The sequence below is a fragment of the Onychostoma macrolepis genome, chromosome 13, assembly GCF_012432095.1.
Source record: "Onychostoma macrolepis isolate SWU-2019 chromosome 13, ASM1243209v1, whole genome shotgun sequence".
Classification (NCBI taxonomy): Eukaryota; Metazoa; Chordata; class Actinopteri; order Cypriniformes; family Cyprinidae; genus Onychostoma; species Onychostoma macrolepis.
Window position 1 is genome coordinate 26,667,492 of NC_081167.1, and position 12,839 is coordinate 26,680,330.

At 33.7% G+C, this 12,839-nt stretch overlaps 1 protein-coding gene across 12 annotated transcripts in view; it reads right to left on the minus strand.

Annotated features, from left to right (window-relative positions):
• Nucleotides 1-9,169: 9,169 nt before the first annotated feature.
• ablim1a (actin binding LIM protein 1a) overlaps nucleotides 9,170-12,839 on the minus strand; it is a 48,036-nt gene continuing 44,366 nt past the window's right edge. For 8 of the 12 annotated variants that reach the window (XM_058796145.1, XM_058796141.1, XM_058796142.1 and 5 more), the window contains 3 exons: nucleotides 12,352-12,413; nucleotides 12,176-12,236; nucleotides 11,652-11,933 (listed from right to left, as the gene is read on the minus strand). In XM_058796145.1, the coding sequence (XP_058652128.1) occupies nucleotides 11,863-11,933; nucleotides 12,176-12,236; nucleotides 12,352-12,413 (194 nt within the window). In that variant the 3' untranslated portion in view covers nucleotides 11,652-11,862. Of the gene's footprint in view, nucleotides 10,449-11,370; nucleotides 11,452-11,650; nucleotides 11,934-12,175; nucleotides 12,237-12,351; nucleotides 12,414-12,839 lie in introns of those variants that run through there. The other 4 variants (XM_058796150.1, XR_009273954.1, XR_009273955.1 and 1 more) reach the window with 4 other exon arrangements.

Genomic DNA, 12,839 nt, shown 5'->3' on the forward strand with positions numbered 1-12,839 from the left:
GAAAGTGAAATGTAAAAAATGTTGATGAAGTACCATTTTAATGTTGAAAAAGTATCTTATGCTCACAAAAGCAGCATATTTGACTTAAAAAAAAATATATAAAAAAAAAATAAACGGTAAAAACAGTAATGTTGTAAACTGTTATTACAATTTAAAATAACTTTTCAATATGAGTATTTTTTAAAATGTAATTTATTCTTGTGATGGCAAAGCCAGCAGCCATTACTCAAAAGCATTTATTTAAAATATAAATATTTTGTAACATCATCAACGTCTTTATTGACACTTTTGGTCAATTTAAAGCATCCTTGCTAAATAAAAGTACTTAAACTGACTTCAAAATTTAGTGCAAATACAAATAGTTATCAGAAATTTTGAAATTAAATATTAAAACACAATACATGAATTAATTGCTTTGCTGGCTACAATAGATTAGTATACACCATTACAGTTGCAAGACATTAATGATCTTTTTAAGTGGAAGCAGGATCAAGCCAAGACTGGAAAATAACATCATAACATTTTTGCTGATCCAAAACTTTTGTTGTTGTTTTCAAGTGCAAATCTTCCCACAGAATTACAATTCAAAGACATAACTAGACTTTTACATCACAGTCTGAAGGATCTCTCCTGCAGTGACACATTATCATGTGCTCCTTAAACACACAACCACATACCAATGCAGTTTTATCAGACGGCCCCACACTGAGGTGCAAAGGACAAACAAGGCAGATCTTCACCCCCCTCAGAGAGAAAACAACCCAACGGACAAACCAGAACCATGCGTCAGGGAATCTGGAGATAATCAGCTCTGAAAGCGGTTTGAGTGAGTAACAAAATGTTTTGGACCCGGTTTACACTCATATTTAAAAGCAAAGTGGGCCATTTTTGCACCACTAGTGGCACCAAATAAGTTAAAAAATAAACTCAACAAGTAGCACCGCTCCAAACTTGGATATGGGTTTATTATTATCCAAAAAGATTAAAAAAGAAATGGATTACAATTCCATTTTGTGCCACTAGTAGTCACATAGATATTGCACACTTGATCTTTAATCTTTAATAGTAAACAGGGCCTGCATGTGACTCTGTATAACTTCCACATGTCTGGACTCTTATCTCAGTCCCGAAAACAAGTCAACAAGCAGGAACATGACAAAGTCATCAGTCAAAGCAGAATATGTTGAAAACACATAACAGAGAAATCATATGTGAGATTAAGAGCCATTCAGGCTGACGGCATGATTCCTCATCTGTTCATAGAGCCAACTGTCACATATTGTAGTTATGAATATGACAGTGAATAGAGGAGTCTGGGAAATGGGTTATGCTCTGTGAGTTTTGACTCGGACGGGAGGAAACTCTTTCTGCCTCACTGACTTTAAAAAGTTCATATGACGCACTGACGTTTCATTCGCATGACTCTTTTTGTCTCTGTGAATCGTGTGGATTTGTAATGTTACGTAAACCGGTTGTTGATTTCTCAATTTCTTCTGAAATGAACAATGCAGCGATGAACATCTAATGATGTTGTGGCCAGAAGCAAGACAACAAACCAACTGAAACAACACACTGATGTCTGCAACTGACACAAAAACAATGACAGAAAAACAAAAAGAAAGAATGATGGATAGATAGAATGATAGAACGATAGATAGATAGATAGATAGATAGATAGATAGAACGATAGATAGAACGATAGATAGATAGATAGAACGATAGATAGATAGATAGATAGATAGATAGATAGATAGATAGATAGATAGATAGATAGATAGATAGATAGATAGATAGACAGATAGATAGATAGATAGATAGATAGATAGATAGATAGATAGATAGATAGATAGATCGATCGATCGATCGATCGATCGATAGATAGATAGATAGATATAGATAGATAGATAGATAGATAGATAGATAGATAGATAGATAGATAGATAGATAGATAGATAGATAGATAGATAGATAGATAGATAGATAGATAGATAGTATTCACTGTCTAATTGAACCTGATGTTTATTGAACCTGTCACCTACTCCAGATCACACTAAGGTCAACAGGTTCAAGATTCACTGGATAAGAAAAAGCTGGAAAGAGACTCAGAGATGGATGTGTGTTTAAAACATAAAAAATTAAATATAGAAGGGTGTCTGAATATTCATATATGTAGGAAAAACAATGCATAACCCGACACTGTAAAAAGTGATAAGTTGACTAAACTTAAAAAAATTGAGGAAACCCGTTGCCTTAAAATTATTAAGTAAATTATAATTTTTTTTTAAAAGTTAAGTGAACTTGACAATTCACATGAGAGAGAGAGAGAGAGAGAGCGCCATGTCTGTTGAGCTGGTTTGCTCTGGACAATAAACCCAGATTTTATGGCTTTTTATGATCTGTTTGCTCTTTCCTGCTTATCCAGGTCAACATCTGACAGATAACACACAACACATACATACCTTCCAGCCATCAAGACATACACACACACACAGAGAGAAAGAGAGAAAACTCATAAGTAATCATTTTGGAAAACTCTACATAGGCAGCAACTTAAAGAGTTTGTGACTCTACCAATCACAAATGATTGGAATAGAAATGCTAAGCTAGTAATAATTTTAATTTGCTGAAAATTTACTCACCCCCAGGCCATCCAAGATGTAGAGGAGTTTGTTTCTTCATTGGAACAGATTTGGATAAATGTAGCATTGCATCACTTGCTCTCCAATGGATCCCCCGCAGTGAATGGGTGCCATCAGAATGAGAGTCCAAACAGCTCATAAAAAAAAACATCACAATAATCCACACCACTCCAGTCCATCCATTAATGTCTTGTGAAGTGAGAAGCTGTGTGTTTGTAAGAAACAAATCTAACATTAAGGCATTTTTAACTTCAAACCATAGAGTCATCTATCCATGATATTGCTTTCTCTAGTGAAAAAGTCTGAATCAGGAGAGAAATATGCACAGATCAAGCACTGTTGTCCCATAGAGAAGACAACAGGAGATGGACTTTTTCACAGATAGAAGAGAGATTATGGATTATGGACTGGTATTTTGGCCTAAAGCACTGGTTTAGAGTCAAAATTCCTTAATGATGGATTTGTTTCTTACAAACACAACGTTTTCACTTCACAAGACGTTAATTGATGGATTGGAGTCGTGGATTACTTGTGTATTATTGTGATGTTTTTATCAGCTGTTTGGACTCTCATTCTGACGGCACCCATTCACTGCAGAGGATCCATTGGTGAGCAGGTGATGTAATGCTACATTTCTTCAAATCTGTTCCCATGAAGAAACAAATTCATCTACATCTCGGATGGCCTGAGGGGGAGTACTTTGTTGTTGTTGTAGAAAATTTTCATTTTTGGGTGATCTATTGCTTTGAAGTGCATGCTAAACATACACTTAATATAATATATAAAATTGTCTTCAATTATTTTCATGTACTGAATTAATTTCATTTATAATCAACAACATGTTTGTTTTATCTGTCATCTTAGATAGATTTTGTTAACTTCAGAAAAAAAAAAAAAAAAAAGAGAGAGAGAGAGAGAGAGAGAGAGAAAAGGCTATTAATACAGATTAATACATGCCCTGCTGGTCCACATGAGTTTAATTAAAGACAGGACTGTTAACAGCCCAACCTACAAAGACAAACAGGAGTCACAGAATTGATCACTGTCTGGCACCACACGCGCGCGCGCGCACTCTTATGTCATCTGTTTCACCTGCACCTTGTGTCAACATATAGAATCGTCAAGACAGAGTGTCTCTGCATTAGATTTTGGCTACATTATAGAAACCAAGTGTGCACAAAAGTAAAAGTAACCTGAAATCAGCTTAAATATGCGTGCTAAAAAAAAAAAAAAGGGTTTCTCTGAGGGTTAGTGGATAGAAATACCTAGCTCATTATGAAAACAACTGAAGTCAATGGAAAGTCCCCACAATGACAGAAAACAAATGTATGTTTGAGCTCTGGAAAGCGGTGAAGTTTCACCATATTGCTTTGTCTGCTAAATGTCTTTTAGCATGAATCATGTCGTTCGTTGGTGATATTGCACTATATAATCCAAGATAAATATCCGTGATAGGTTGGACTGTTTGCCGAAACATCATCATAAGATCAAATACAGCTCTATTGTGATGTTTTTTTTGTTTGTTTGTTTGTTTTTAATTATTTATTGTGACTGTGAAGTGAAATCGGAAGGTTAAGAAATACATAATTTGAATGTCACAATTTAACTAATAGAGATTTATAGGTAGTTACTAATTTTCTAATTATCCGAGTGTTGCTGTTGACCTTTATGGCAGTTTTAGGAGTTGTGATTTACCATTCATGCATATTATTATTTGAACTTTTTTATGACCAAAAGGTCATAGGCAGCTGCACTGATCTAAGACAAAGAGATATAATCATTCTAGAGGATTCTTATATTCAAACACCCTGTAAAACAGACGGAGCTTTATGCTTGTATGGACACCAGCAAATACACACAATGTGACACTGTGGCCCTCTAGTGGAGAAATGCAGTATTAAAATAAATCCTATGCGTGACCTTTTGAAATTTTAAAAATTCATTACTTCTGTTGTAATTTAAAGAATCATTATAAAAAGTAATTTAGCAAGGAAATATCACCATGCCTGACAAAATGGGAATAAACAGTCACTGCTTCCTGAGAGAGTAGCCTAAATACTTTGTTTACAACTTGATTGGTTCATTTTTATATTTGTAACCCTCTTTAAATTGTATTAGATGAGATGAAATGTTAGAGTGAGACAAACTAACAAGTAAAACAAAACTTCACAGAGTTGAATAAACACATCGTTTACTTACTGATGTTTGTTTTGTAGAATAATTCCCTCCAAAATAATGTCACTTCCTGTTGGATGCTGTCATTATTACAAACCTGCCGGTTTTGTGTCCTACCTGTTTTTATACAGTCTATGTGCCCTACTTAATAAGATTAACATCTGTTCAAACCAAAATAATTTAAAATTCACCTGTCTTCACTTTATTGTGATTTTGTGTTGAAAGATATCTGACATAATCTCAATCCTTTAAAATTAATGTTCGTGGAATTGGTTCTCAGGCAAAGAAGGTCAAAGTCTTGAATCATTTAAATAATCTACAAGCTGACATATGCCTTTTGCAAGAAACACATCTATCAGATGCAGATCAGGATAAAATTAAATCATCAAAATACAATCATGTTTTCTCAGCTCAATATAATACAAAACAAAGAGGAGTTTGCATTTTAATAAGTAAAAACATCTCATTTATTCATAATACCACTGTTATAGACCCCGAGGGACGTTTTATTATTATAAACATTTCAATCGATAATAGCCCAGTTACAATTGGTAATCTATACGGCCCAAACACAGATGACCCATCTTTTTTTCAAAACTTCTTTTCCTCCATTTCAAATCTTTCTAATTGTCCAGTCATAATAGCAGGTGATTTTAATACAGTTCTCAACCCAGCAATAGATAGATCTAGTTTAAGTAATAAACGCATGTGGCAATCTGCAGAAACCATAAAACAGTTCATGAGTGATTTTGGTCTTGGTGATAGCTGGCGATTACAACACCCAAATACTAAAGAATACTCGTTTTTCTCACCAGTCCATCACTCATATTCCCGCATTGATTTCTTTCTCACCAGTAATTCTATTATATCAAACATTTCTGAATCAAAGATTCATCCAATTGTCATTAGTGACCATGCCCCAGTAACATTAAAATGGAACAGAAGTGAACCTCATAAACCTGCTACCAGATGGCGTTTTAACATATCTCTTTTGAAAGACCCAGATTTTGACAACTATTTTAAAAGAGAATGGGCATTCTTTCTAGAAATGAATGACACCCCTGGATTGTCTCCCTCTCTTCTGTGGGAAACAGGAAAAGCAGTACTACGAGGGAAAATAATCTCATACTCCGTTTACAAAAAAAAGAAGGAAAAAGAACAAGAAATAGAACTGGAACAGAAAATTAAACAACTTCAAGACATCAATATAAATAACCCAACAGAAGAAACCCAAAATAAATTAAGAGAATATAAACTTAAATTAAATGCAATAATCAATAAACATACTCAATTCCTGATTCATAGGCTCAGACAAGAATTTCACCATAGTAATAAATCTGGTAAATACTTGGCAAATCAAATCAAACGAAACAAGGAAAAAGTAACAATCTCAGTTATTACAGACCCAGCAGGAAAACCCACCAACTCACCGGAAGAAATTAACCAAATTTTTCAAAATTTTTATAGCAAATTATACTCATCAGAAAAAGACCCAAATCAAAATGACATCAACTCATTTCTCAACAGTATCAATCTGCCACAACTGAATGAACACCAAAGAAACAGCCTAGAATCACCCATCACACAACCCGAACTTCTTACAGCACTACAACACATGCCTAATAATAAAGCACCAGGTCCTGATGGATTCCCCGCTGAGTTTTACAAACACTTTTGGTCCACTTTATCACCACTCTTCATCAGAATGTTAAATGAGTCACAACAAAAATTAAAACTCCCAGCTAATATGAATACTGCCACAATTACACTTCTTCTCAAACCCAATAAAGATCCAAAATTACCATCAAGCTACCGTCCCATTTCTCTTATCAATGCTGACATTAAAATCATCGCCAAAGTATTATCTCATAGAATAGAAAAGGTCACACCATCTATAATACACCCAGATCAAACCGGTTTCATTAAAGGTAGACTAGCATCCACCAATACACGCAGACTATTCAACTTAATGTACTATTCTTCAATTCAAAAAGCAAAAGCCATCATAGCCACCCTGGATGCAGAAAAAGCTTTTGACAGGGTCAACTGGAAATTCCTGTTTTCCACATTAGAGAGGTTTGGTTTTGGGGAGTCATTCATCAATTGGATTAAAATTCTATATACATCACCTTCAGCCACAGTCATCACTAATGGACTAACATCACGTAGCTTCACACTGCACCGTGGGACTAGACAAGGATGCCCACTCTCTCCCTCATTATTCACCATTTTTATCGAACCGTTAGCAGCAGCCATCCGCCAAAACAGCTACATTAAAGGAGTCCAAACATTAAACATACAGCATAAAATCAGTCTTTATGCAGACGACATATTACTATATTTACAAGATCCCTCATCATCATTACAAGAAACAATTAAACTTATTGATTCATTTTCTCACATTTCTGAATATTCAGTCAACTGGAGTAAATCTTCTATTCTTTCATTAAATCACAATAGCTTGGATGTGACATCCCAGACATCACCTATCCCTCTATGCACCAATCACATCACATATTTAGGCATTAATATTTCCCCCAGGCTGTCAGAGCTGGTTAGTCTAAATTTCACCCCATTACTTAAAACAATAAATGATGATCTTCAACGCTGGATGAAATTACCATTATCCATTATGGGCAGAATATCAGTAATCAAAATGACTATACTCCCTAAACTAAACTATTTATTCTCAATGATCCCAACACAACCCACCCTCGCCTGGTTTAAATCTTTAGACTCAATTATTATCAATTATCATAGTGACTCCCCGCCGTCTCCCTGAGCTATCGCTTCCACTGCCACTTGCCCTGGCTGGTTCTGACTTGCATACCACACTTTTTTTAATGCACGACATATCAGCTGAAACACACACACACACACACACACACACACAAATAAATAAATAAACATAAACATATACAGGGTAAGTGTGGCGTATGGGTAGGCTGGGTCTCTGGCCTAGGCTGCACCATACGTCTCACTGTTTTAATGCATTACAAAATAGCTGAGACATATACATGATTAAAAAAAGGAAAAGGAAAGGAAGATTAAGGGAGAAAAAAAAAAAAAAAAAAAAAAAACAACATACAGGGCAAGTGGGCTGTGTGGGTGGGCCGGGTCCCTGACCTGGGCTGCACTACACATCTCACTTTTTTAATGCATCTCAAACTAGCTGAGACATATACACATCCACACATTTAAAACATAATTAATTAGAAATTAAATAAATAGACGGCTAATGGCTGATGTTTGGGGAGACGGGGGGGGGGGGATATGTCGTAGCCACGGTGGGATCGGAGGCACCCCCCAATTATTAAACATTTATTAATTTATAATCCAATATTAATATTATTATTTATACCTGCCCTCTTCGTTGTACTCCACCCCTCCCCAATTTTGATGAAATCATTATTTTTATTATTATTATTATCATTATGATTAACATTATTATAGTTATCATTGTTGCTAATAACATTTGTTGTCTCTATTATTATTATTATTATTATTATTAGTCTTTATTTATATATTCATTTGTTTTGGTTATTTTTGTTTTTTATTACTCTACTCATACCTGTTATCAATCAATTATGATGCAATCTCAGTTGTATGCTTCCATCCCCAACCCTAGATACAATGACACACACGCAGGCACGGGCGCACGCACTCACACATACATGCTCACAGACATATGAATGCAAATACAGGAGTTAATCAGAACGGACTTGTAATGTTGGCCATCAGTATGTTTGTTTGTCCAATTGGTTCTACATTTTGGCACATGCAAATATTGTCACCTTATAAACTCTATGTTTTTTTTTTTTTCCTCAGTTTTGTTTTGTTTATTTTTTCTTCTCTTTGTCTTATATGTTATATGTTTGGTATATTATGTATTTGGTACATGTAAACATTGTCACATTCTTTACTTGCATAATAAAAAAAAAAAAAAAATTAAAAAAAATTAATGTTAAATTAATTAAATATTTTATCCAGTATATTAAGACGCATTGCATAGGCTAGTCCATAAAAACTACTATAGGCCTACATGTTACCATTGCACAAAATAAAAGCTTACAATATCGCTGAGTAATAAAATACGGGATTTATGGTTTCCAACCATGGAGAAGAAAATATGAAAAATAATTAAAAATATATGGAAATATCTTCGTGAATTTATTTAGGCTGTTTCTTCATGCATGCAGTCTCAGTAAAATATTTAAAAGATGGAAAGAATTGAAACTGGAAATTCATTACGGGGACATTTTGATTGATAAACATTGACAGCCACTCCAGTCAATTAGACCTAATTACATGAATATGTATGTGATGAAAAGAGAGAGAGAAGCAGATTAAGTAAATGCAATTTATTTTCCCCAGTTTTATTGAAACCTGTCAATGTAGTTATCATGGTGTTTAATGAGAATGTTTTCATCTGAATTGATTGATTTGGTCCAGCTAATAATTCATTGCATGAGCTTCATAGCAAGTCCAGTGTGCATGAAGAAATACGATCCAATAATACATCTGATTTAATGAAGATGAAATAAAAAACAGCTGTAGACTACAGCTCTTATAGAGCCCGTTCTCTTGTAATGCCTTTGGTTTTTACTGAGTTGCACAGAGACATCTTCCTTTACTCAGAAATACAATTGAAATACAATAAATTGGCAGTGTGAGTATCTTTAAAAAAACAAACAACAAAAAAAACAAAACAAATGCAGTTAATTTTTACTTTACCTTTGTATACTATTATTTAAATATACTAGGGACATCAGCATTGATTCAATAAAGTATCAGAAAGCGTAAAGGTGAAGTGTGTCACTTCTGAACAATTAGTGGTACCAAATGGAAAAATTACCAGTTTAACCGATGATGTGGGTTTGACTGATGAAAGATGGACATGTGTTTGACAGCGATCAATATTTTTTCAATTCTGTTTAGTGCTGCCGTTGTCACAGAAATGAAACACTTGACCTTTAATTGACAGATGTTAACTGTGGAGTATGGTAGCCTACAGTAGCAAAGGGTGAATACATGGATATGTGCTAGTATGGATTAAGTCTCTTTATATGCATTACATGAACACCTGACAACAAAGACACAGACACCCAAACAGTGTAGCATCTACAATCCCTCCCTGAACCAAAAGTGATGCAAACGGAGGAGTCTTTACTGGAACAGTGAATTAAAAGGATTATAACTGCAAATTTACAAAGGTTTGGATAATCAGACCTGCATGAACATGATTTACAAAGATATGCAAGAAGAACAAAGAACAAAAAGAGGAAGACTCATTTCTGGAAGAGAGGAAATTAAAGCGACAGAGACAAAAAAAAAAAAATATATAGATTTGAGAATTTGTAGATACAGCTGAAATGTTAAGACCTTCTGTTCTTTACAGACCGACATCAAATTGCAGCATGGAGCTTCCTTCTGGCTATAATTTTAGCAAGAAATAACAGAAGAGGAGTAAACCGCTGGATGACACATCATGTGAGTGTGTGCAGATGTTGTAGATCATGGTTAGAAGAGTCTGGCTTTCTTCTTCAGTTCATTGCGTTTCCACAGAGGTAACCTGCCGAATTCCTGAATTTCCATCCCAAAGATTTCAAAGAACATCTCCGGAGCCAGATGGCGCTAGAAATGCAGGTGAAAAAGAAGAAAAACGTAATCAATCTTGTTATGATTATTAACTTGTTAACCATTCAATACAAATTCATTAAGGGTAAAATGAGAAGGGCATAGCCTCATAAAAAAAAAGAAAAGAAAAAAAAGAAGTGAACATGGTTCACGGTTGCTTGTCATACTCAGTATTGCGATATTACAATATTGCGGTTATCACGACAGCCATAATTCTGACTTCTTTTCTCGCAATTCAGAATTCTGACTTTTTGTTACATCTCCCTATTCTGACTTTTTTTCAAAACTCTCGTATTTTTCATTGCTACTTTATTACACAATTCAGATTTTTCCACTCAAAATTGTGTTTATAGAATTTACATCTCGCAATTCTGTTTTGTTTTTAAGTCAGAATTGTGAATGTAAACTCTTTTCATTTTATTATTTAAATTCACTTTTTAATTTTATTACTATTATTATTTTTTTAATCATGTGGTGGAAACAGGGTTCCATATAAAATTCATAAATGAAACAGGTAAGATTTCTGCACTAAAAAAAAAAAAAAAATCATGGCGTAGTTTATTATTAACTGTTTGTGTCTATTTGATTTTATTTAGATTAAAAAATCATATTTTCAAAATGCAATTATTGAAATTGCTTAGAATCAGCATAAATACATTTAAATTTAATTAAAATGCATGGACATCTTAAATATTTGTTTAATTATTGGGTTAAGTACTATTCCAGAGATCTTACCCCTTTGCTATCGATTTCATTTATGTATTATGTTTATTAGTTTGCTAATACTGTGTTAAAACTGTGTAATCCAAATGGGTGGAAATTTAATATGCAATTTAAATCTTAATATCTTTAGGCCAAAATATTTTTCTGGTTACATCACAATACAGTGTCTTGTTGCACAAATACTGTGAGAAATTACCTCTAATCTGGTTCTGTCCACATCTCTGGGCAGTTTTGCGCGACTGCGGCTTGTTATCATAAGCATTTCATATGGATATACCTTCAAACGACACATATCAATCAGTAAAAAAATGCTAACTCTTCACAAACTCTTTTTCATGTTTGAATTGTAGGGTCTAATAAATCAGGCCGCATAGTCACATTACATCCAAGTAATTCGCTGAATGCTGAACAGCCTAATAATTGAACTCATATTCAACATCAGATAATGTTATGCTAGTTTAATATGTTACACTTGCTTTCGGTTCCAGCATATTAGGCATAGACACTCCTCTGTCCATTCTGGTGGCTGTACGGTGGCCATCATTCATGGGCTAGAAACAAATCATTAATAAAGAGAGAACATGAAGCCAGTACTTTAAAGAGATGTCAACTGTATCTTTCAATCTGATTTCACATCATGAACAATGAATATGTATGAAGATGTATTTTAAAGAATATTACATAGTAGTTACAATAAGGATAGATGGAAACACACATCGAGTGATTTAAACAGGTAATCGTATCTACATACCTGAAACTCTGTTAAAAAGAAAATAAAAAAAGATTTTTATTTTTATATTCATACATTAAAATGGACAGTTTGAAAAAATGACGTCTCAATTTTTGCACTATATGATGCTTTAAAATTGAAAAATGCTTTATCATCTATATGCATTATACTACTCCCACAATATATATGCCTACACGTGATTACTGTTGCTCTCATTACAAATTAATATATGTAATTAAAATGCAATTAAATTAAAAACAGATAAACTAACCTCTCATCCCACCACACACGTCTCCATAACTGTTATACTGAGTGAAATCAGTCGACTGAGGCTGAAGCAAAATATACAACAGACAAAATGGGTTCAATAACATATCTTTTATTATTATATTATATTAGATTATAAGTAATATTAAATACTGAGTGACAATAATAAAGGCATCTTACCCGATGCAGTCCACTACGCCCATATCCAGGCAGTGAGCCTGTTTTAGAGGGTGAATTTCGATCTGCAAATTTTAATAACATAGTACACATTCACTATGAAAAAAATGGATTCAATAATGCACATACATAAGTAAGTGTAAAAATGTTACCATTATTCATTTTTAATGTACTTTTACAATTTATTAGACATACTGTATCATTTCATATATCTGAGAAATTATATATATATATATATATATATATATATAAATATTTAATATTTATTTAATTAAATTATGTCATCATTTACTCCCCCTCATGTATAACACAAAAGAAGATATCTTGAAGAAGTTTGTAGTCTAACAACAAAGGCAAATTTTTATCCAAACGTAAAATAAAATTCATTTATAAAACACTTTAGAGTCCCATTCTTCAAAGTATCTTCTTTTGTGTTCCACAGAAGAACAAAATGCATACAGGTTTGGAACAACATGAGAGTGAGTAAATGA